The sequence below is a fragment of the Moschus berezovskii genome, chromosome 2 (assembly GCF_049115385.1).
Source record: "Moschus berezovskii isolate FMDL1 chromosome 2, NW_MosBer_1.0, whole genome shotgun sequence".
Taxonomy (NCBI): domain Eukaryota; kingdom Metazoa; phylum Chordata; class Mammalia; order Artiodactyla; family Moschidae; genus Moschus; species Moschus berezovskii.
In genome coordinates, this window is record NC_142461.1 from 117407664 (window position 1) to 117434852 (window position 27189).

At 34.9% G+C, this 27189-nt stretch overlaps 1 protein-coding gene across 2 annotated transcripts in view; it reads right to left on the bottom strand.

Annotated features, from left to right (window-relative positions):
- ATF2 (activating transcription factor 2) overlaps window positions 1-27189 on the bottom strand; it is an 85703-nt gene that overhangs the window by 30634 nt on the left and 27880 nt on the right. For both annotated transcript variants that reach the window (XM_055396903.2, XM_055396902.2), the window contains exons 5-10: window positions 17539-17635; window positions 14669-14787; window positions 14411-14539; window positions 8269-8447; window positions 5695-5809; window positions 2720-2806 (exon numbers count right to left, since the gene is read on the bottom strand). In XM_055396903.2, coding sequence (XP_055252878.1) covers window positions 2720-2806; window positions 5695-5809; window positions 8269-8447; window positions 14411-14539; window positions 14669-14787; window positions 17539-17635 — 726 coding nt within the window. The remainder of the gene's footprint in view (window positions 1-2719; window positions 2807-5694; window positions 5810-8268; window positions 8448-14410; window positions 14540-14668; window positions 14788-17538; window positions 17636-27189) is intronic.

Consider the following 27189-nt stretch of genomic DNA (forward strand, 5'->3'; position numbering starts at 1 on the left):
CTCAAATTTATTCAGTTATTCAGGGAAGCTTACTAGTTTCTATCTTATAGACAAAAGTATTTCTTTAAAGATGATCTGTTCTTTACAAACTGTGGAGGGAAAAGTCCACTGAATGTGTAAAAGTATTCTGAGATGCAGAGTACAACAACAGGATCTCTTTAACTTCTATTCTACACAGTTCTCACTAATTCAATTTTTCATTATAATAGTTACGTTAAGTAGGAAGTGTAAACCACATTCCTAGTGAAGGTATTCTGCTATCAAGTGAAAAAGATTCATCTTAGTTCCATGGCTTTGACCTAAACATGGTGTTAGATGAAAAATTCTCCTCTTGGATTTTCAAGTTCTTTCACTATCATCAATAACCAGCTAATTTTAATACTCTTCAACCATTATTCATTCAGATGGTATATAAGTTTTACTATTAAAAAAAGAGTTATCACATGCCAAATTCAGACTGATTATATGCATTAATGGAGAACAGCAGTAAAATATTTAAAGCCTTGCAATAATACATAATGGTTTTTATGTGTACAAATTTATAATGTCAGTATAGTGCCTAGCATATAACTGAAACAAGTAATAGGTGTCTAACAACTATCGATTGATAAAGAATGCTCAAACTACTGCACAATTGCACTCATCTCACATGCTAGTAAAGTTATGCTCAAAATTCTCCAAGCCAGGCTTCAGTAATATGAGAACCGTGAACTTCCAGATGTTCAAGCGGGTTTTAGAAAAGGCAGAGGAACCAGAGATCAAATTGCCAACATCCGCTGGATCATCGTAAAAGCAAGAGAGTTCCAGAAAAGCTTCTATTTCTGCTTTATTGACTATGCCAAAGCCTTTGACTGTGTGGATCACAATAAACTGTGGAAAATTCTGAAAGAGATGGGAATCCCAGACCACCTGACCTGCCTCTTGAGAAACCTGTATGCAGCTCAGGAAGCAACAGTTAGAACTGGACATGGAACAACAGTCTGGTTCCAAATAGGAAAAGGAGTACGTCAAGGCTGTATATTGTCACCCTGCTTATTTAACTTATATGCAGAGTACATCATGAAGAACGCTGGGCTGGAAGAAGCACAAGCTGGAATCAAGATTGCCGGGAGAAATATCAATAACCTCAGATATGCAGATGACACCACCCTGATGACAGAAAGTGAAAAGGAACTAAAAAGCCTCCTGATGAAAGTGAAAGAGGAGACTGAAAAAGTTGGCCTGAAGCTCAACATTCAGAAAACTAAGATCATGGCATCCGGTCCCATCACTTCATGGGAAATAGATGGGGAAACAGTGGAAACAGTGTCAGACTTTATTTTGGGGGGCTCCAAAATCACTGCAGATGCTGATTGCAGCCATGAAATTAAAAGACGCTTACTCCTTGGAAGGAAAGTTATGACCAACCTAAACAGTATATTAAAAAGCAGAGACATTACTTTGCCAGCAAAAGTCCGTCTAGTCAAGGCTATGGTTTTTCCTGTGGTCATGTATGGATGTGAGAGTTGGACTGTGAAGAAAGCTGAGCGCCGAAGAATTGATGCTTTTGAACTGTGGTGCTGGAGAAGACTCCTGAGAGTCCCTTGGACTGCAAGGAGATCCAACCAGTCCATTCTAAAGGAGATCAATCCTGGGTGTTCATTGGAAAGACTGATGCTAAAGCTGAAACTCCAATACTTTGGCCACCTCATGCGAAGAGTTGACTCACTGGAAAAGACTCTGATGCTGGGAGGGATTGGGGGCAGGAGGAGAAGGGGACAACAGAGAATGAGATGGCTGGATGGTATCGCTGACTCGATGGACATGAGTTTGAGTGCACTCCGGAGTTGGTGATGGACAGGGAGGCCTGGCGTGCTGCGATTCATGCGGTCGCAGAGTCGGACACCACTGAGCAACTGAACTGAACTGAACAACTATCAATTGATTTTAGTTAAAAATTAGCTCTAAAGTGTGTTAAATTGTAGAAGGAGAATTATTGTGATTTAAAAGAAAATTAACCCACTGAACCCCCCACCCCATAGCAGCAGCTTCAGGTCATCTAAGAAGATTAGCAAGTAAGAAAGATTTGAGGCTAAGAAAGACCCCAGAAATCAAAGTTTAATCCATTTATTTTACAGATGAGGAAAGTGAGTCTCAGAAAAATTAAAGTGGCTTATTTGGGGGTAGTGAACAGAAGAATTATAAGTAAAATGAAAATATATCTTTTGATTCCTATAGTTCATCCCTTAACCTCGATTTCTTAGTGCCTGAAACACAAGTCAAAAATATGGTTTTCCTTTATATATAATGTTTACTAACCTGTATACTATTTCAGAATTTTTTCTTAATACTGTTCTACTCATTTGTATGATTGTTTAAAATCATTCATTACGTTAGCACTGCCTTCAGAAACCTCTAGTTTCAGCTGCAATGTCCCTAGCATCCAGCAGGAGGAGTTTGCCTAAAAAGCCACATCAAACATCAGACAAGCCAATGATAAAAACTAGAACTTTACTCCCAATTGATTCATTTGCTTTCAAGTACCAGTACCCTGTCACTATGCTAATTAAACTTTCCTTTTCCAAACTTTCTGGTTCCCCTATAATGTAATACAGCTCACAGATTTATAAAATTTGATCTAAATTGTGCATCTGAAGTGGGCTTTAATTGAAAAAGCTAATTCAAAACAGGGTCAAGATATAGAACAAATAAAATACAGAACAAATAAAATCTTGCTTACCATTTTTGCTTCTGACTGTACTGGTTGAGGAGAGGAAGGACCTGGAATTCCTGGAACGCTAGGCACCATGGTGACTGGTCGAACAAGCTATCAGAAGATATTGAAAAATAATTACTGGAGAATATATTCAAAATGAGATTTGTACTTTATTTGCAAAATGGCTGCTATAATAATTTATATAATAAGTATATATTAATATGTATATCACAATATATTATACATTAACAAAGTATATATTGTGTTGGCCAAAAAGTTCCTCTGTTTTTAAAGTAAAAATAAGACACATTTTCCATTTTCATCAAGAACTGCATTGAACAACCTATTCACTGTTTTGTTCCACTACCTTCTACCATTTTTCAGGCAAGTTAATGACTATCTTCCCAAAGCTTTTTATCTTTTTGAGCAAAAGAACTGTTCTAGGTTCCCGTCATAATTTGTTTTAAAAATGGAATGTTTTCGTTACCTTTCTAATCACATGTAGAAATAACAGTCAAGAAGGTTTTTTTCACTTCACTTACGTGGCACCCAAATATCAAAGTGATGATTAATTAAGTTGGTACAAATGATTTTCAGTGCTTGATTTGGCTATTTTGAGTATGTCAGCTATCAAACTCATGATATAAGATTGAGTATTCTTAATTAATGCCTCGATTTGATCACTATCAACTTCAACAGGCCTACCCAACCATAGGGCATTGTCCAGGAAGAAATCTCCACCATGAACTTCACAAACCACTTTTGACACGTTCTATCAGACACAGCACCTTCTTTATTTACTACACAGGTCTTTTTTTTTTTTGCATTTCAACTGTGTTTTTACCTTTCTTGAAATAATAAAGCATAAATGTGTTGAAAACGTTGCTTTTTCTTTCATCTTCAATATTAAAATGGCTATATTCACTGATTTCAGCTACTAGAGCCATCTTATGGGGAGGGACTGAACGAACTTTTTGGCCAACCCAATATATTATAATTGATAAAATTGAGACTGCAGAATCAGAAAACTTCAGAAAACTGTATCTGAACCCTTACTGATCTTATTCCTGATTTATCCTTCAAAACTTGTCAATTTTTCTGAGACGTTCATTTTTAATCTTCAATTTTCATAATTGACTTTTTAAATAATTCCTTCTTATAGAAACTAATAATATTCACAGTGATGCAAAATTTCTCACAGATCTGTCACACCTCCATTTTGAATGAGAAAGAATGTTAAAACTTACATAAACAGGCATAAAAAGTAATTTCAACAATGAACTTTGCTTTTCTAAAATATGTACATATAAAATTTATAAAATATATACATGAAAGTTCTTTAATACATTAAATAAAGCATAATGACAAAGGAGAACCTGATTACCTCTAGTAATTTCACTAATACTACTACTTAACAGATTTTCCATTGTCTTTTGCTTTCTTTTAAAAAATCGTAATATCAACACTAAATGACTAGTTATTGTATACCAAAGTATATCTCTTTTTCATTTCACTTTCTCTCACTGCAGTTACATTTAACAGGATACCATATAAACGCAGATACAAGAATGTTTCCCCATCAAAAATATCCAGAAAAAAGAGAGTATAGTCACCTTATATTTGAGTCCTCATAAAACTCTCAAATAATGCATTTTGAACTACAAAGTTCCATTTGAAGACAACACATTATCTTGACTTTGTGGAAATATCTGAAATATTACAGTCAATGCTAATTTTGGATACTTAGAAAGGTCACTTTAGTTAATAAAAATAATATTTAATATTAATTTTAGTTAATATTCATGAGGAAAAAAATCTTACCAAAAGTGTTCTGAGGATATAATCTCACCAAAAGTGTAAGGAGGATTTTAAAAATAATTTTTAAAAGCTATACAATAAATAATTATATTGTACTGACCAGAAATATCTATCTACAAGGTGAAAAAAAGAGACTATATTTTTATTATAAGTATTAGGTTTTGATGTAAGATTTCCAGGATTGTAATAGTAGATTCAAAAAGTGTTAACACTGAAATTATTTAGATGAGGATGAAAATAATGTGTTTTGGAAAGCTTTGTGAGGTTCCTAAAAAAGTGGTTCTAATGACAAAAACTTGAATGTTGAGGACACATGTGAAGATTCTGTTATTTTATGAAATGTGAGAATAGAAAAAAAAAAGCATTATTTATAACATATTATTCCAAAGAATGTGCCTTTAAATACTCACCAAGTTACTGAATAGTACAAGTAGATATTTAACTACTATCTATGTCTTTCAAAATTTATATGATTAACATTCCCCTCAAAAAACTTCTTTTTGATCTTCTCATTAGGAAAAGTGGGAACTATCTATTGTCCATTCTAGTAGACCATTTAGATTTTCACATGCTTGGGAGAGCAAAGGAATTCCATAAACCCAACATGACCATAAAAGTTCAGAATGTTTTTATAAACAATTTCTCTAATAATCAAAATAACATGGAGTTAGTTACCTGATAAATGTTCCAGTATAAATATCTTCTTACAGAACAGAAATCTATGTTAATATTTGAATTCTACAAATCTAGCAAATTGAAATGGGTTGAATAAGGAATTAGTTTTTTTTTAAATTTCAGCCTTAAGTTTACTTTTTTAATTTATTTTTTAATTGAAGGATAATTGCTTTACAGAATTTTGCTGGTTTCTGCCAAACATCAACATAAATCAGTCATACGTATACATATGTCCCCTCCCTCTTGAACCTTAGGAATTAGTTCTTAATACTAAAAATAAAAGGAAAACAATTAAGATTTCGAGGATTTAAAAATGTTATTTATTCAGTTATGTCTGCCTTGAAAGATTTACACTATCACAGTAAATATCAATGAGTAAATATTACTCAACACTAAGTATTTTGTTGAATTCAGTTTCATAAACTAATCAAGCAGCCCCAAGTGTATTTTCTGATTATAAAGATCAGTTTTCTATAAAGAAAACATTAAATAGTCTAAAAACTTACTGGAACTGCAGCTGGAACATGCACATTAGAACTTGTGATTGATGCAGGAATAGCAACAGGCATGGTTTGTCCATTAGGAAGATGTAACAGAAGAGGAAATGGGCCTGGTACAGGACTAAGGAAAACAAAAGAAGGGCAATTAGAGAAAAGAAATCCATATCAGTGATGTCTAAAAAATATTAAAGTATTTTTACTATTATAATTTAAAAGTAAATTTTCCAGAGACATCTAGAACATCTAGAACAGAAACAGAGAACAGACAGGTAGTTGCCAGAGGGAAGGGAATGGAGGGATGAGAGAAATTAAGAGGTACAAACTTCCAGTTGCAAAAAAATGAGTCACAGGAATGAAATTCACAGTGTGAGGAATATAATCATTAATAATGTAATGTCATCTCTGTATGGTAACAAAGGTGGTCAGGAGATACAAACTTAGAAGATACATAAGTACTAGGGATGTGATGTGTATGTGTATGGTGTGCTGAGTTGTGTCTGACTCTTTGCAACCCCATGGACTATAGCTCCTTGCCAGGCTCCTCTGTCCATGGAATTTTCCAGGCACGAATCCTGAAGTGGGTTGCCATTTCCTTCTCCAGAGGATCTTCCTGGCCCATGGATCGAACCAGCAACTCTTATGTATCCTGCACTGGCAGGTGGGTTCTTTACCACTAGTGCCACTTCGGAAGCCCTAAGTGTTCACTGTATATCTCAATAAAACTGGAAGAAAAAAAACAAACAAGAGGCCCAGCCCAAGGAAAATGCCCATGTGACAGATGCAAACTTGATACCATTTCTCATAAAATGAACAAAATACCCACAAAAAATCATACATGGTATATATACACCGCTCAAATAATTAAACAAAAATTTCTGAAACACTGCAAAGCACACTGTAAAATTTAATTAGTTTTAATTGCATCTTAAATGTACAATGTATGTAAGCAGTGTAAGAAAAAAGGAAAAAAATGGGAAAAGCTACAAATTTACTTAGAGAACAATCTGTAATAATATTAACTGAGAAAAATTCTTATCAGAAAGCTCTTGAGAGCTCCCTGTAAAAACTGAAAGAAATATTTTGTGTTAGTCACTCAGCTGTGTCTGACTCTTTGCAACACCATGGACAATAGCCTGCCAGGCTCCACTGTCCATGGATTCCTCCAGGCAAGAATACTGGAGTGGGTAGCCATTCCCTTCTCCAGCGAATATTCCTGACCCAGGGATCAAAGCCAGGTTTCCTGCATTGCAGGCAGATTCTTTACCGTATGCAGGTCAGGAAGCAACAGTTAGAACTGGACATGGAACAACAGACTGGTTCCAAATAGGAAAAGGAGTACATCAAGGCTGTATATTGTCACCCTGCTTATTTAACTTATATGCAGAGTACATCATGAGGAACGCTGGGCTAGAAGAAGCACAAGCTGGAATCAAGATTGCCGGGAGAAATATCTATAACCTCAGATATGCAGATGACACCACCCTTATGGCAGAAAGTAAAGAGGAATTGAAAAGCCTCTTGATGAAAGTGAAAGAGGAGACTGAAAAAGTTGGCCTGAAGCTCAACATTCAGAAAACTAAGATCATGGTATCTGGTCCCATCACTTCATGGGAAATAGATGGGGAAACAGTGGAAACAGTGTCAGACTTTATTTTTTTGGGCTCCAAAATCACTGCAGATGCCGATTGCAGCCATGAAATTAAAGGACGCTTACTCTTTGGGAGGAAAGTATGACCAACCTAGATAGCATATTAAAAAGCAGAGACATTACTTTGCCAACAATGGTCCGTCTAGTCAAGGCTATGGTTTTTCCCGTGGTCATGTATGGATGTGAGAGTTGGACTGTGAAGAAAGCTGATTGCCGAAGAATTGATGCTTTTGAACTGTGGTACTGGAGAAGACTCTTGAGAGTCCCTTGGAATGCAAGGAGATCCAACCAGTCCATTCTAAAGGAGATCGGTCCTGGGTGTTCATTGGAAGGACTGATGCTAAAGCTGAAGCTCCAATACTTTGGCCACGTCATGCGAAGAGTTGACTCACTGGAAAAGACTCTAATGCTGGGAGGGATTGGGGGCAAGAGGAGACGGGGACGACAGAGAATGAGAATGTTGGATGGCATCACTGACTCAACGGAGATGAGTCTGTGTGAACTCTGGGAGTTGGTGATGGACAGGGAGGCGTGGCGTGCTGTGACTCATGGGGTCACAAAGAGTTGGACACGACTGAGCGACTGAACTGAACTGACTGAGACACCAGGCAAGCCCTGAAAGAAATTTTATCTAGTGATAATCTTATGTGTTTTGTGTAAAACAGCATGAAAATAAGAGACCATCTTAAAATCACAATCTGTGTTAATTTGTCTTTAAAATTAAGCACTGTATATGTTTTCTAATTTGTTAGAAAACATTTATATTAAAAAAAAATTACCCAAGTATTTTTTCCAAAAATAAAAGCATGCAAAAATGATTAACACACACACAAAACTAAGGCCACAATTAGGATAATTAAATGTCTTAGGATAATCATGACAAGAAAAACTTAGCAATCCATAAAATTCAATGACTAGCCCAAACCACTTACACAATTGGCCTGTTGGAGGACGGTGCCTGGGTGATTACAGTACTTGAGGTTGGTGAAGGTACTGCCTGCTGAATAATGACACTTGAGTCAGAACTTGTAAGCAGCACATTGGGAACTTGTAAAGATGCTGGACGAACGATAGCTGATGTGGGCTGTGCAGTTTGTGCCAATGGTACTTCCTATTTAATAATGAGATGGAGAAACAGTGAAATTTAAAAATCCAAGTCAATTCATATACCTTAATGAACAGAATATAACATATCTCTTAAAAAAGCCCCACAAACAGTACTTAGTATCACCCCAAAATATATTAATATTTATTTGAAGTTAATTAAGAGAAAATTGTAGAAGCAGTTGTTTCAAATGCAATGTTAATATTTTAATTTAAAAAACATCTCAGTGGTTTTTTCAGTACAGCTTGTTTTACCATCAATCTAGAAATAACTTAGGCTGGGCAACTTGGCTATATAACTCCATGAGAATTATAGTAAAAAAACAAAACTACAATTCCATTTTCATGGAAGTACAGAACTTAAAATCCAGATGGGACTGCCTTGTCCTACTCCATCATTATATTGTATAAAGAAGAAATAGGTCCAGGAGACTCTTTTATAGTTGATATAAATTCAATAGTAGAAATGTTAAAAAATTTTAAGTAATACAAATGTTTGCTAATTTCAGGTAACTATCTCTACATTACCAATAATTTCTCAATATCAAAAGGTGAAGTAATATTAATACCTTGAATGTAAAACTAAACTACTGGAGTAAGATCTTTCCAAATTAAAGAAAAACACACAACCTTATAGATGGTCTTTTCCCCAATTTACAGACTAGAAAACAGATTATCCAGAACTTCATAACTAGTGTAAAAATTGGTACACCATGTTCTTTGAATTTGCCTTTATACTGCCATTTATTCTCACAATTTTATTAAGCTACACAGGAAGAAAGATAAACTAATACTACTGGAACTTCATTTACTTGACAAGTTTGAGAAATAACAACATGCCCTAAAGGACTACTAGGAAAAGAGACAGTAAACAAGTAAAACAAACAAGAAAATTTTGGACAGTAATGTGTTATAGACTAACAGTATAAGTGAAGTGAGGTCGCTTAGTCGTGTCCGACTTCGCAACCCCATGGACTGTAGCCTACCAGGCTCATCCATCCATGGGATTCTCCAGGCAATATCAATAAATCATGAGAGATTAACTGAGGGAAAGTTGGAGTTGGCTACTTTAGATAGCATAGAGAGGTACAGTGAGCTTCTTTGGAAAATGGCATTTGAACTGGTACTGAAAAGATGAGGAGCGCATTCTAGGGAGAAGGAAGCAATACCAAGAGCAATGTCTTTGAGGTAGGAAGAAGCTTAGAATATCTGATGAGCACTATCATAGAAAAGGCATGAGGTGAGGCTGGATAAACAACTCTAAATCAATGATGGCTTATGGAAGAAGTGTGAGTTACCTCAAATGCAAAGGCAAACCACTGAAGGATTTTAACAGGGAAGTGACATAATATACTAAAAATATACAGCCTAGCTGCCCTGGTGGCTCAGCTGGTAAAGAATCCACTCACAATTCAGGAGAACTGGGTTCGATCCCTGGGTTGGGAAGATCCCCTGAAGAGGGGAACAGCTACCCACTCCAGTATTCTGGTGAGTGACTTTCACTCACATACATATATATTCAGATATACATCTACATAAATGTAAGTATTCTGTATATGCTTGTGTTTGGACACTTTCCGCATGTTTGCTGCATTTCCATTAAAAATAATTGAAAAAGAAAAACAAAGCCACCAATTAAGAAAAATACACAGCAAAGGAGAAAAGGAAAGATATAAGCATCTGAATGCAGAGTTCCAAAGAATAGCAAGGAGAGATAAGAACGCCTTCCTCAGTGATCAATGCAAAGAAATAGAGGAAAACAACAGAATAGGAAAAACAAGAGATCTCGTCAAGAAAATTAAGAGATAGCAAGGGAACATTTCATGCAAAAATGGGCTCGATAAAGGACAGAAATGGTATGGACCTAACAGAAGCAGAAGATATTAAAGAGGTGGCAAGAATACACAGAAGAACTGTACAAAAAAGATCTTCACGACCAAGATAGTCACGATAATGTGATCACTGACCTAGAGCCAGAAATCTTGGAATGTGAAGTCAAGTCGGCCTTAGGAAGCATCACTAGGAACAAAGATAGTGGAGGTGATGGAATCCCAATTGAGCTATTTCAAATCTTGAAAGATGATGCTGTGAAAGTGCTGCACTCAATATGCCAGCAAATTTGGAACACTCAGCAGTGGCCACAGGACTGGAAAAGGTCAGTCTTCATTCCAATCCCAAAGAAAGGCAATGCCAAAGAATGCTCAAACTACCGCACAATTGCACTCATCTCACACGCTAGTAAAGTCATGCTCAAAATTCTCCAAGCCAGGCTTCAGCAATATGTGAACCGTGATATTCAAGCAGGTTTTAGAAAAGACAGAGGCACCAGAGATCAAATTGCCAACATTCGCTGGATCATGGAGAAAGCAAGAGAGTTCCAGAAAACCGTCTATTTCTGCTTCATTGACTATGCCAAAGCCTTTGACTGTGTGGATCACAATAAACTGTGGAACATTCTGAAAGAGATGGGAATCCCAGACCACCTGACCTGCCTCTTGAGAAACCTGTATGCAGGTCAGGAAGCAAGTCAGAACTGTACATGGAACAACAGACTGGTTCCAAATAGGAAAAGGAGTACGTCAAGGCTGTATATTGTCACCTTGCTTATTTAACTTATATGCAGAATACATCATGAGGAATGCTGGGCTGGAAGAAGCACAAGCTGGAATCAAGATTGCTGGGAGAAATATCAATAACCTCAGATATGCAGATGACACCACCCTTATGGCAGAAAGTGAAGAGGAACTGAAAAGCCTCTTGATGAAAGTGAAAGAGGAGAGTGAAAAGGTTGGCTTGAAGCTCAACATTCAGAAAACAAAGATCATGGCATCTGGTCCCATCACTTCATGGGAAATAGATGGGGAAACAGTGGAAACAGTGTCAGACTTTGTTTTTTTGGGCTCCAAAATCACTGCAGATGCTGATTGCAGCCATGAAATTAAAAGATGCTTGCTCCTTGGAAGGAAAGTTATGACCAACCTTGATAGTATATTGAAAAGCAGAGACATTACTTTGCCAACAAAGATCCGTCTAGTCAAGGCTATGGTTTTTCCCGTGGTCATGTATGGATGTGAGAGTTGGACTGTGAAGAAAGCTGATCGCCGAAAAATTGATTCTTTTGAACTGTGGTGTTGTAGAAGACTCTTGAGAGTCCCTTGGACTGCAAGGAGATCCAACCAGTCCATTCTAAAGGAGATCAATCCTGGGTGTTCATTGGAAGGACTGATGCTAAAGCTGAAACTGCAATACTTTGGCTACCTCATGCGACAAGTTGACTCACTGGAAAAGACTCTGATGCTAGGAAAGGTTGGGGGCGAGAGGAGAAGGGGACGACAGAGAATGAGACAGCTGGATGGCATCACCGACTCTGTGGACATGAGTCTGAGTGAACTCCGGGAGTTGGTGATGGACAGGGAGGCCTGGTGTGCTGTGATAGATGGGGTCGTGGAGATTCGGACACGACTGAGCGACTGAACTGAACTGAACTGAACTGAATGGAAAATAGGTTGGTGATGGAAGTAGGAAATCCTGGTAATTGTTAAAAATTATATTAATTAAACAATATATTAACAAATAGTTATTAACAGTTATTAGAAGGTAACTGTTAATAATCCAAGTAAAAGATGATTTGGACTACAGTTGTGACAGTGAAGATGAAAGACATAAATTAAGGATATATTCAGGAATTTGGCTTGGTAAGATGTGCTACTGGTTTCATTGAGAAAGAAAGAGGGAATTAAGTATTCTTTAGTTAATGGCAAGCCACTCCAGTCCTCTTGCCTGGAAAATCCCATGGATGGAGGAGCCTGGTGGGCTGCAGTCCGTGGGGTCGCTAAGGGTTGGACACGACTGAGCAACTTCACTTTCACTTTTCACTTTCACACATTGGAGAAGGAAATGGCAACCCACTCCAGTGTTCTTGCCTGGAGAATCCCAGGGACCGGGGAGCCTGGTGGGCTGCCGTCTATGGGGTCGCACAGAGTCGGACACGACTGAAGCGACTTAGCAGCAGCAGCAGCAGTTTTGGCCAGAGCAGCTAGGTGGATGGAGAGAAAATTTACTGAGACAGAGAAGACTGGGGGGCGGGAAGGACTCTAATTTAGACATACTACGTTTAAGATGACACATAAAAGGAAATGTCAAGACAGAGCGCTGCATATGAATATGGAAATCTGGGAAATATCTGTGTTGATATAAATTTGAAAACCAGGTAGATGGTTTTTTAAAGTTACAGGTCTGGATGAGAGCATTTAAAAAGGAAAAAATTGAGAAAGAGAAGCGGACTCAGAATTTACTTCTTACACTTGGAATAACTATGCCTTGCCCAGTGTGAGCTAATGACTGAAGAATGCAGGAAGAAGAAATACCCGTAAGAGGGCTAAAGCAGCAACCAGCAGGAAAAAACTGTTGAGTGTGAACGGGCTGGAATATTCTCTAGGTAAAAGATATTTATATCAAAGATTTAACAGCATTTCTTATAACTGTGATAATGTGGAAACAATATTTTATATTTAAGATCAGTAAATATTATAACATAACATTGTTATAATATAATAATTATAACAATGTTATATTATAATCATACATAACATTATGATAATGATAAAATAAAGTGCAACCATTAAAAATTATGACTTTGGAAAATTTTCTAATGGCATGGGAAAATCTTCATTAATGCTGAATGTCTAAAACATGATAAAAAAAAGTAAACTATAATTCTTCTTAGTATTTATCTTTGTATCCCTTTATACTTCTATGTAACTATTTACTTGTATACTTGTGAAAGTGTTAGGCAGCTCTTTGCAACTTCATGGACTGTAGCCTGCCAGGCTCCTCTCTTGCCATGGAAGTCTTCAGGCAAGAATCCTGGAGTAGGTAGTCATTCCCTTCTCCAGGTGATCTTCCCAACCCAGGGATTGAATTCGGGTTTCCTGCACTGCAGGCAGATTCTTTACTGTCTGAGCCACTACGGAAGCCCAATATATATATATGTATATTGTTATGTATAAAGGTATACATACATCTAGGAAAAATGTTTCAAAATATTAGTAATACTTATTTCTCAGTTATGGGGTAAAAGGTGTTTTTTCTTTCTTATATTTTTCTGGGTTCTTAAAGTTTTTTAATAATGAAAATGCACTTTATAATAAGTAAATTAAAAAAAACACAAAACACCTAATGGTCAAAGCATTTATTCCTAGGTATCAATAAATAGTTACCTTTTCTGTCTTACTTCTAGCTCCTCTGCCATGGCAAAAGTCCATTAGTTAGGCTATTTAGAGTATCATAACCTACAAAATAACACTGTCATGCCTTTACTGTGCCCATGCCTCCAAATAAATGTGTTTAGTAGATGTGCTAATGAATGAACATTAATTGAGAAATATCTGTAATAATGATAACTCAGTACATAATATACCCCAGTTGGTCCCAGGTACCAAAGTATTCAGATCTAGGAATAAGGCACTAAATTACTACAAAAAGAATATACCAAGTAAGACAGTGTCATCGTCATCATATTAGTTGCTATTACCAAAGGTCACTGCTGAAGTAAGTAGCTATTCCTTTAACCCTTTAAAAGTCTAAATAACCTTTGTTCAAACAATTTTTAGTTGCAAAGATTCTTAATTAATCTGTCACTGTATAAAAGTAGCAAAAAAAAAAAAAAATAGCAAGACCCAGAGAAATTAATTTATGTAGCCTCTAAAAAAATAACAGGTTTATCTTAAATGACTACTACTCTCTCCAGTAATTTGTCATAAAAAATTATCTATAAACAAATTATCTTTCCCTATAATTTCTGAGTATTCACAGGCTTTCACATATAAGACAAGTACAACCTGATGCTGATTAATGCATATTTTATTACATTAAAATTTTATGTAAACCAAATATTAGACTTTACTGAGAATGCTGATTTTTTTTTTTTCCACTTAGTTTGAGTTTCTTCTGTAAATACAAACTTCTAACCTTCTCATCGCTGGTAGTAGACTCTGGGTGAGGTAAAGGACTATCCTGGTGAGTTGTTTCTACAACAGACGGCTCCTCGATTTTGCTTCTTATGATGGGTGTTGCAAGAGGAGATAAATCTAGAGGCATCTAAAACACAAATTAGAGAAAGTGTTAGGAGTTTAAAAACAGGCAATTCAGTATCTCTAAAATAAGAAAGCAACAAGTGAAAACTGTTCTGTCAGAAGCACTCTTTTAATTTCATGGTTAATAACATACTTTTTTAATGTCATCTTCCGAGGCTTTCTTGAACTCATTCTCAAATGGACTTGCCAACTCATTAAACAAACCCACTTCTTCACAGTTTTTCAAGAATCTTGTTGGTGTTGGGGTCTGATCTGAAATAAACGTCAATAAGTAATTACACAGATTTAAGTATCATACAGGACTCTATAAGTATTTTAGCTAGTAAATTAATGAATTAGCAGGACTGGTTCAGTCAGCTGTTAATTCTCTTTGGAAAGACCTCTTCCTTTAAAGCAAACAAAATTTGGTTAAGTTCTTATTGTAGTTTAAGGTGTTTCCTCCAACTTTATGAACAATAAAAGTATGAAAAGAATTCCTTCTTGTTCCTTATTCCACATGTTCTAAGTAGAGTGACAACAAGCATCCTCTATTCAGAGATAAACTATTATCATTATCTAACACAAATTTTTAAAAAATTTACACTATTAAAACTTACAAATGCTTAAAATACATGCAATTTGGGGAAAACTAGGACAAGAGCATGTATATTTGCTTTAACTTGGCCCTTCCACTAGTGTTCATAATCTATTATGAAAGCAAGCTTAAGATAAAACAATGCTGCCCTAAAACACAAACTGGGTGTACATATGAGCACATTAATTACAAAATAAATGCTAGTTAAGGCCTACACTGAATGAAAAACAGCAGTTATGAATTTTGCCTATTATTTTCAAGGCTATTTGTTCACATTGATTAGGATTAATAGCACATTCAATTCTATTCACATTTTATATACTTTAGGGCATCAACTTTATAAGTTACATCAAGGATCTAGCCTAAACTAAATGAAAGTATAAGGACGACTCCTGGTGTAAGATATAATACTCTATATAAAACCTTCTGTGAAATTAAACTATATATTTGTTAACTACTGGGTCCCTAGAGTGGGCATCACTTACTGTTTTATCATCACCCTCAACCCAATGTATACACAGAGTATTAATGTGTTTACTACATATAAATATTTTACACTAAAATGATCTATTTGTCATACACATTAGATATAATATAGGCCTACTTCAGACAGTAGTAGTAGTATCAAAATTACTGAAGGACTTTTTGTCATCATTTTACTTAATAGTCTGAAATGTACATAACCTGTACTCCCCGAAAGACACACAAAATGGTATTATAATAAGGGCCCATCATTCTTGTATCAACCTAGGTCCATCCATCATGACTGCAATAGTAAACTGAACCTAAATTTGATTCTTCTGTTCATGCCCAAAGGATTTGTCTATGCCTAAGAGAAAGTTCCTATTTTGTATTAAAGGGAGAGAAGTCTTAAAAATAAAATACATATGCAAAAATCATTTTTTATCAGCAATTACTGTAATGATCAGGCTTGGAAAGAAAAAAGTCAACACAGGCACAATTGTTTAAACATGCATATGGTTTTTGGCTATTGATCATCAAATATATATCACAGGCATCATGCACTATATTCACACAGTTACGCTATACTACTGATCTCAAATATATTTAGTTAAAGAAAAAAGTCAAGTGCTATGTTTAAATGTGTTCTTCTTTTCTAGAGCATTAAATGTAAACAGACAGGAAAGTAAGTTCTAGAAACCAATCTCAAAATATTTTTGAGTTAAATGTTACAGATAGAGATATGGCTCTAAGGCAAGAAGTTCCAGAGAAGGAAAGACCTTCATGCCCAGGGGAGTGAAACTTCCAGGCTGCAGTTATTTTGTTTGTATTTTTGTTTTTCTCTCTCAATATCTGACACACGGTATTTTCAAGAAAAGGATACCACACTCTTACCTGCTTTCTTTTACTTATAGAAATGAAGATGTGCTGAATGTTCCCCTACATTTTTCCTAAACAAATTGTTTTTTGGTGAATTATCTTTTAACTCCAGTTTTTTCAAGACAAAAATCTTGATACTGAATGACAAGAATTATCTTTTTTCCTCATTATCATATGCAATGCTTATGAGAGATAATTTGATTTCAAGCTGGGTAATAGTTTAAAAGTATTAATATTATTCAGTATTTAGGTATAATTCTAGACTTACAAATAGTATAACCTAAGCTTTACAAGAGAAAAAAATTAAAACATTAATTTGAATATTTGTAATATATGACTGTGGTTATGACAAAAGGGCTGAAATTTATATATTAAATTTTATATAAAATTATTTTATCACAATACTTCTGTGTGTATACATATACAGAGATGTACGCATCTATAAATACCCAAAAAGAGGTAGCTGACATAGCATGGAAGGACAATAAACCAATGCATGTACTGGGCTTCTCTTTTCACATACTGAAAGATAATCATCCATTTAGGTGATACAGTATGTTCACAGAAGCAACATACGAAAATAAAAAGCATTGACTGAATTTAAGCCCCATTTATTGAGAGTGTTTTATTAACACAGATGTTTAGTCCAAACAGAAACGTAAACAAAATTCTAATGAACAAGTCTGCTAACTGCTTTCTTCAACAGGAGGAGCCTGATCATTTTCTAGCTTCACATAGCACTGTAAAGCAAATGTAAACAGCTAAAAGAAACAATGACTAAACATCACATTAATTGAATTATCAGTTAAATGTAAATTCTGGAAATGGTATGAATGCTCCCAGATCCTAATTAACAATTCCACAAAAAATGATATTGAAGTCTACATTTGAAAACTATACAAAAAAGTGAAATGAATGGTCAGAAGGAAACATGAAAATGTAATGGGTAAAATACATGTTGCCAACATTTATTGTAAATGAAGTCATTGGAATATCACCAGACTATATTATTTACAGAGAATACACAATAATTGTGCACATTCCAGGTGAAATATGTACATAAGCTATTAATAAAAGCATATACTAACCAGCCACAATGACACTGTCATTACGTGCTGGACCAAATTTCAGTGTCATCTCATGTTTATGTTTATGGACAGCCAAATGATCCTCGTTGGTAAAACGCTGTGGCAAAAAGTTTTAAAATATAGTTAAGATTTTCAATTTGATCAAATAAGTTAAATGATAAGGAAATTTTCATTTCCACAACAACATGTAAAACCACCATTAACAAAGACATAGCAGTTAACTATAAAGAATCTACCGTTAGTATAGATAAACATACTAGGCCTCAATCATAGAGAAACTCATTACCCAAGAATGAGCAATAATGATAATACTAGGTCACATAACTCGTTTGAGAGCATTTAAAAACAAAACCTGAGGCAAAGAAACTTTACATAAATTTCATTTGGACACTAAAAATAGACCACTGTTCATTTTTGCCATATCATAGTAGAAATATATACTCCATGGTATAATGACTTTTGAAGAAAGTATTGTTATTTTACTTAGATTTCAGGTTACTTACCACTTTTAGAATGAGAACTTTCTTATAAAAATATTACTCCTGAACAAATTAAGAAGTAAATCAGGTGTTTTATGTTACCACATAAAAAAAGAATGCCTTGATTATAATCCAGCAAAGAAATAGCAGTCAATATAATAAAGCAATTCATTTTAAAATAAAAATTTTAACTTAGAATAAAGTGGTTTTACATACTTTTATCATACTCTTATATAAAAAAATGAAGCAAAATTATTTCTAAAGCTATACTTAACTTTGATAGGTCCTACATGCTAAAGGTGACATTTATGATTACAATATAATAAGTACATTGTTTAAATATCTCCTGTGTCTGGATATGAACATGCTCCTTATCTTTAGCAACATTTACAACTGAATATAGAGCATTTACTTTTTAATTTCAGAGAAATAATTATAAGATGTCAAATTAAGAGATCTATACTCACTCTTTAGGCTATATCCTTAAAAACAGGATGTTAAAATAATGAACATGGTTTCTCGGAACCACCAAAAATGGATTCCTTATCCTGTGGTCTTACCATTCCCTATTCAACTCAGTATGTACATCCTTTCATACAACTAATGATAGCAGCTTTAGGGTTAACCTTAAAACAATGTAAAAGAAAGAAATATTTCTATCTATTATGCTTTCTTTTTCTAAATATTAAAAGTATGACCAGTATCATCCTTAGCCCAGCCCACAAGCCTACTATAACCAGTTAATCCCTCTCATTTATATCTGATTTGGCTTTGCACAGTACATGTTTATAGCACCTAGCAATATTAATGTTTTCATATTTCCTTTCAAGTAGACTGAGATCCTACTATTTCAGTTTCCCTAAATCTAACATACAGTAAGTAGTCAATAAATGCTAACTGAAAGAATTAACTCCTTACAAGTAAACAACTGAATCTTCAAGCCCAATCTAAAAGAAAAAAAAAACACTAAACCACAGACTGTTCCTAAAGGTGAATTAAGCCTTAATTTGGTTATATTGTTTTCTCATATAAGTATGCTTTCTACTAAGTCTTTAAATCACTGTACACCAGTGGAAAATCATTAATATGTCCCCTCTTTGGAACCTGTTTGTATTCCCATTGAAAATGAGTATCCAGATGCAAAGAGTAACTCTGTCCCTTGACTTACTCATTTACAATTGAAACAATCATTGAGCAACCATAATCTAGCTCTGCCCTACGCAAATGCTATTTTCCTACTGCTTTGTCATTACATATAAGAATCCTTTCCAAATTTGGAAAAATAAGAAATAGTCACCCTTACATAGAGTTTCCAATAACGAAGCTTTTGGAGAATGAACATAGCGATAGCATTTACCAGCACTACTTCATTGCTTTTTACTTTGCATTACAGTTTTCAATGTCTTACAAGTATCTTACAGCAAGATTCACTTTATGTTCCAAAGAATCTAACAATGTGGCTTCTTCACTGAAGGCAATCATTAAACATTTGCAAATAAATGCATTTTAGTAGAGGTCTTAGATTTTAAAACAGCAAAGTCAGCATAATTAACAGACAAGCTTAGAAAGTTATCTCCTAGGAATTTTATCCCAATTATATCCTCTGCTTAGTTACAAATATTCAAACAGCAACTATATATACAATAAATAACATTATGTTTTGTACAAAATATGTGAAAATATCAACAAAATTGATTCCAAGTGAAAAGTGGCAGGTAAAAGGACCCTAAAATACATTTAAGATCATATGAATAGTAAAAGGAGAAATGCCAGGAATATGAATTCACAAAGAGAACACAGAGATCAAGTTTATCTAAATGCTATTTATAAAGGAATTGTTAATCATATATTTCTATACATGGGTAAAATACATTGTTGATACTTGATACAAGTGAGTATCAAGTATTATGGATCTATATCATGATACAGATATCATCTATATCTATAACCTTGCCTATCATCTGAGAAGACTTATTTACCTCTAATGAGAAACTTAAAACAGTGTCAAAAGGCAGTCACCAGGAAAAGATATATTATGTAAAATGCATTATTTTTTCAACAAATACTTACAAAGTAGCTACTACAAGCTAATATTTTTGCAAGAAGCTATCTGAACTGCTTTTCCAGACAAATTAAAAGGTTTATTCTAAAACTAAGTTTTGTAGAAAAATAATGATACTGCTAGTAATAATATATTGAATTCATACAATTTCTTTCTTCCAGGCAATTGAGAGCACTGCTCCAATGAAAATGTTATACATGTGCAGTGTTTTGTTAAATAAGAAAGACTTTGAACATACAGCTGAATAAACAATGGGAAAGGCAGTCAAGAGAGTGAGGATAGGCCAACAATCTCTCTTACAAGGTTAAAAAGTAAGGGTAACCTGACAAATATAGGAGGGGGTGAAATAGCTGCTTCCATAAAAAATTAATTTAAGCTCAGGTGTTGGAGAAATTTGTGTTTCCAAAGTGTGAACACTCTTATCAGAATTAACTTCTTAAGAAATCAGTCATTCTGCATTTAATACATACATTCATATCCATGATATAGATGATTATTCCTAATTTAAAACATTAAATAGGTATTAAGTTATAAGGTCATTAGGCCAATAGCCCATTTTACTACTTTCACGAATTTAAGTACTCTAATTTAACACCAGGGAGTTACTGATCAAACACACACACACTCTCCCACACTTTCATTGAAACTTCAGATTAAATAAAATGAAATCTTTATCTCCTTTAAAAAAATATTTATAATGTATTAACATTTCACCAAAGTAAAAGTTTTCCATGAGAGCATCACCAAAAGCAAAGCTATTATCAATAAAATGTAAGAATTTCAATGTTAAAAGACTCTTTTACCAAATTCAATGGAACATCATGTTAAAATAAATGAAATTATCAAAAGTCTATCTATGAAATACCTAACAGTGACTGAGACATAAAAAAATTTACTAGAGAGAGCGAACAGTTAACCATTTTGCACTGATTTCTATAGGTCTCTCTGAAATAACATTATCAACAAAATATACTTAAAATTTTAAAAATCCATTTGAAAATTTAAGTCCATTAAGTGTTTTAAAGCTAAAATTCAAATTTGGAAGCATGTTTTTAACTAGTGAAAAAAAATTATTTGTACTACCACCATCAGATTGGTACTTCTAAAATCAATGCTTAATAGAATTCTTGATTTCCTAGGAAATTACTATTTGAATTTAGAGAGAGACCATAACCATTCCTATTTGAAGCAAGATTTAACAAATGGATGATGCTGACCTTTGGCCCAGTTATCATTTGGCCAGTAACAGTTATAAGGTATTACTATAATATAGATTAGACTATTTTAAGTATCTCAGAGAACAAATATATGCCAAAAAAGTTATTAATACCTAGAAATGAAGTGTTCATGATGAGAACAATACTTAAAGTTATTAGTGAAACTAAAAAATTGTTTTAGCTTTTAAAAACAATATGAAAAGATGTATGAGGAGCCTTAAAAATGTGTATACATTTTGATCTGATAATTTGGTTCCCAAAAATGTATTTTGAGGAATTAGGGATATGTACATAAGGGGTTATACAGAATATTCATCACAATGTTGTGATTTTTTTAGGCCATAAAAGAGGAATAGGCAAATAGATTTTGGGACATATTCTGGCAACAGAACACTACACAGGAACTCAAACTCATGTTTTCACTTAACACACAATATGTCATATAATACACTGCATAATATACTATGTAATATAGTGCTAGACTGTATAATGTATAGTATAATATTGTATAATGTCATCTGCATACAAATAGAATACAAATTAATACATGCAGTATGATCCCAATTTTGTTTGAAAAATAAAAGGGGGGAAGGACTTAGGAAATGCACCAAAGGTTAACAGACATCCTCTCTAGATTTTACTTGTCAGCATTCTCAGTGATACTTTTGTAACTAAGAAAAAAGAAAAACTTTTAATGTTCACTGAAAAAGATACATATACAAAGATCCCTATTGAAATATACCTTGAAGGCTAAACATTCTATTTGGGGATATTTTGCTATAAACATAACACAAAAGTGGGCTTGGGTTCACACTTATCTCCAGTGTTCACAGGTTCTGTGACAGAGAGGCATTCAGTAATGTATATTTGATTGTGCTTGTGTAAAATGAGGCCAGCAGCACCAATTTCATAGGGCTGGTGCAGGATTAAAGAACATAACCCACATAAGCTTCGTAGCACATTGACTAAGTTAAAAAATGTTAGTATCATTATAATTGCTTTTATTACAACAACAACTATCATATGGAACTTTAATTCCTCCAATCTTTTTTGAAACAAGTTGGAGCACAAATTTAGACATGGTATGATACACACTTGATAAATATTTGAAAGCTCTATTCTACGGTTCACAAGCAACTTCTGAGTTTCTCAGGTAGACCTTTTTCATTACTGTTTTGAATAAACTTTTTATTTTGGAAAACTTTTTAAATTTACAGAAAAGTTGCAAAAATTGTACACAGAGTTCCTATACACTCCTTACTCAGTTTGTTTCCCCTAATGTTCTCATATTACTGTGGCACATTTATCAAAACTAAGAAACCAACACTGATATGTTACTATTAATTAAACTCACAACTGGTAGCTTTAGTACTGCCCAGCTTAACCAGACTCTGGCTCCAAATGACTTTTTGTTATGTTCTCAAATTCAAAATAATCTCTGAAAATTATATCTAGGACTAGCAGCTGTCCCTTAATATCTATTACTCTTTTTCCTTCAAATTAAGAATTTCTAAATTTAAGGTGAGCACTTGGCTGCCCAGAACAAAGACCACATTTTCTAGCCTTCTCTGCAGTTAGGTGGCCATATTCTTTTGGGATCAAAAGAATGAGTGAAAATCATTTGCATTACTTCCAGTTAATGCTCCTAAAATGATGGGTGAATACATGCTCTTCTCTGCTTCCCCTTCTCCCTCCCTTACTGCTGGAATGTGGACTTCATGTCAGGAGCTGAAAAGCCATTTTGGACCTAAAAGTGGCAAGTAGCATGATGAGGATTACAGAAGCCAACCTGGGACTCCCGTTTCCTGGTTATTGTAATAAAAAACAAGCCGATCAGTCTGTTGTTAAGGTTGATTCTTTGTCTCAGCCTGCATCCTAAGTAATACAGATCTCTTAATAACAACATGCCATAGCCTCTAAAGATAATTTCTTTTGTGCAATGGAATATACAGAAATGTAGTTTTTTATGGTGACCATATCGAAGAAACATGTTTGTATGTCTAAGTTTTGATATGGTTCCTTTACTCTACTCAAACCTTCCACACCTCTTCCCGACTTTTCATTCTCAGTTACTATGGATAAACTGTCCATGGTCCTATCTAAGGCCAGTCCTTCCACTTGAACACTGGATCCCATCCTCTCTTAAGGACCCCATTTCTGCAACAGTTCCTCTCTCTGCAGTGTAAAGTATGCTGTGATAGTCGCACCTTAAAATTCAAAACAAACAAAAAAGCTCTATCTTTAATCCTCCTCCAGCAGTATTTCACTGTCCCCTTTAAGCTAAATTACAAATAAAAGGTCTCTTATAATGTCTCCACTTCTGATTCTCCACATTTACTTTTTCAGGCTAACTCCAATCTCATTGTCGTCACTGCTCTTTCACTGAAGCTACTCTTATCACGGTGTCTTAACGACCCCCATATTTCTAAATTCAACAGTAAATACTGAATTATCCTATCAACTATATAACTACACTGTTTCTCCACATTTTGGAACTTTTTCTACTTGACTTCTAGAACACAACTTTCTTCACTGTCTGCTGCTTCTCTGCCTCCTCTATGTCCTTCCCCTCTTTCTGACTGCTAAATGCTGGAGCGCTTTAAAGCTTAGTTCTCACTCAGCCTTCCTCTCTATACTACTTAAATACAGGAGTAAAACTGAAGAAATATGGGGATTATGGATTATCAAAATGTATTTCTATCTCTACCAATGGAAAAATAATTATTACTAGACATCAAGAGAGAAGGAAAGGAGAAGAAGAAAAATGAGTGTTAACTCCTTCCATAATAGGGAGTCTAAAAAACTATTCTAACAATATTTTTCATATTTTCTAAAAATATTAAGTCTTTTAAGCAATCTCTGATACGCACATGTTCTTATATTCAGCCATAGGTTGCTTTTTCTTCTGTTGAATTTAAGTAAATTAAAAAAAATAGTGTAATAAACACCCTTGGTACACTTCACTCAGCTTTAGCAATTATCAACCTATGATCCATCTCATTTCATCTCTACTCACAATTCACCCAATGCATTTTTTTTTTTTTGAGACCAATCCCAAGAATTATTTTACCTAGAAATATTGCAGTCTTCATCTGTGGCACACCATAAAACATGGCCACAAATTCCTTTTGGTGTGATATATACCCTCTTTCCTTTGCCGTGTGGTTAATGCTAGTTCTCCAATCTAGAGGGTGGTACCTATTTCTCCACTCCTTGAGTCTGAGCTGGTCTGTGACCTGTATGATCAACAGAATGCTACAGAACTGATGCCCTCTCACTTCCAACCTAAAGCTTCAAGGAGCTTTGTAGTTTTCAGCTTCTATTCCCATGGAAAACTGCTGTCCAATGATTCCCAGATAACAAAATATATTGAACATATATTTAATAACCTTGGCATATGTCTTTTCATAGTTTTCACGTAACACTTGTGGGACAGAATCCCAGAAGTGGGATTGCTGGGTCAAAGCATAAATGCATTTGCCATCTTGCACTTTTACCAGCAGTGAAACAGAGTGCAGAAGGAATATTTTTAATATGACTGAAGTAAAATGGCTGCTGCTTTGCCAAAAATATAAACATTCTGATGGTAGAAAATGTCAAAATAATAATAGATTGATTTATAGACAGTATCATTAGATAGAAATGCTGCTGATACATATATTGAGGAGGAACAGTGGGTGACTTTTAGGCCTGATAAAGTGCTGGAACACCCTTGCTATCTGCAGAAGACTCTACAAACGCTCTCCTTCCTATTTCTCGTGACCTGAGGGGTAGTCTACCTCTCAGTCTCTTGGCTATTTGTGCCACGGACTGGGCATGTACAAAGCAGTCTGCTATGAGAACTCAAATAATGAGTATCAAAAAGTTCCCATACTTCCTGGATCTGGTATTGAGGTGAATAAGCTCTGGCTTTACCCCTGGGATGTGTTGTATAATGTTCCATTTGACTCATCTCATCAGCTAAGGAAGCATTAATAGTGTCTATAAACAGTATGGATGTGCTTGAACAGATTGTGTAATTTTCCTCAGCAATTTTAAAATATTTTCTCGACCCGAAAACTATCTCATTTCCATTTACCTTAATTCCCCTAATTTTACTAAATTCATTCTCTCACTGGTTCTATCTCCCAGTTTTGGGGTTGAGGTACCAAAAACTGGGAAAGTTAAATGTTACTAATTCGATCTTGGGTTCTCATCCTCTCTGATCTTTTGTTGGCATTTAATCTTCATTTGGTTAAATGCCAAATGAGAGCTAACCTTCATTTAACCTTCTTAAGTCAATTTAAATGCAATGCTTTTTATTAAAAACGGCATATATATTACTAAAGAGTCAATCACAAGATGACAATTCCAACTATTTTAAGCGAAAAAGAATAAGACAAAGAATCAGGGACTTGTCTGAGACTGAGTTTTCAAGAATGATTCCTAGAACAACACAGCAAAATTGGTCATGGTCCAAAGGCTGGCTTGAGAAACATACTGTATTAGCTATAATCCAGGGGTTACAGAATTATGCTCTCTCTCTACAGTCCATTCCAGCAAAATGGACCACCTTTCTATTTAGCTTAGTCCCAAATCCAAGGAGTAAACGTAATTTACCATTATGAGAAAATCATATCCAGAATTTTAGTTGAAAAGGATTTTGTAAATTGCTTTCCTGAATTTATAGAAAAATGTATACAAAATTTATCTCCAAAATATGTCAAATAAGTCTATTTCTCTATATGTCCATTACTACCACCTAGTCAAAGCCACCATTATCTCTCACCTGACTGCTGCCAGTCTCTACTTTCCCAGCTTCCACTATTAGCTCAGCAATGGTTTTTCATTCCTCTATGAATAAAACCCAAACATCTTAGACCACAGTCAACAAAAAAGCTCTACAGGCTGTGGGCTCTTTTTATTCCCCTACCTTTCTGACCTCATCTCCTACCCTTATCCAAGTTAATCACTATATGTTCCAGTTACAGCAGTCATCTTTCTGTTCTTAAACACACCAAATCCATTTCTTCCTTCTTAGCCTTGAACTTGCTGTTCTTTCACTCTGAAAAACTCTTCCCCAAGGTATGTGTAGGGTTTGGTTCCACATCTTTATTCAAATGTCACCTTATTACAGAGGCATTCACTGACCAACCCATTTAAAATATCACCAACTCTGGTACCTTCTACCTTTATCCTGTGAAAGTGAAAGCGTTAGTCGCTCAGCCGTGTCTGATTCTTTGTGACCCCAAGACCAGGCTCCTCTGTCCATAGAATTCTCCAGGCAAGAATACTGGAGAGGGTAGCTATTCCCTTCTTCAGGGGATCTTCCTAACCCAGAGATTGAACCTGGGTCTCCTGCATTGCAGGCAAATTCTTTACTGTCTGAGCCACCAGGGAAGCCCCACTTTTATTCTGCTCAACATCACTGGACATCATGTAAACTAAAATCTTTAGATACCACTACACCCTCACCAGAAGGACTAAAATTAAAAGACTATCCAAAACAATCCTGAAAAAGGAAAACTAAATCAGAGAACTTACCCATAGTGAGTGGAAGGCTCACTATGTAGCTAGAGTAATCAAGACATATGGTACTGGAATAGAAAGTTGACAGATTGATGAAAAAACAGAATAGAAGCTCAGAAATAGATCCATGCTTTACAAATCTTTTGGTTTTCAAGAAAAGGGATGAAGCACTTTAATGGAGAAAGGAAAAACCTTTTCAACAAATGACACTAGAATCTTTGAAAAGCCATATGGGAAAAAAAAAGTGAACTTCAACTCCTACCTCATACTTATGCACAAACATTAATTCAAAAGGCAAGAGACCCAAATGAAAAGCCAAACTTTCAGAGGAACATGAAGGAGAGTATTTTTGTGTCTTAAATGTAAGCAAGTTTCTTAGATAAGT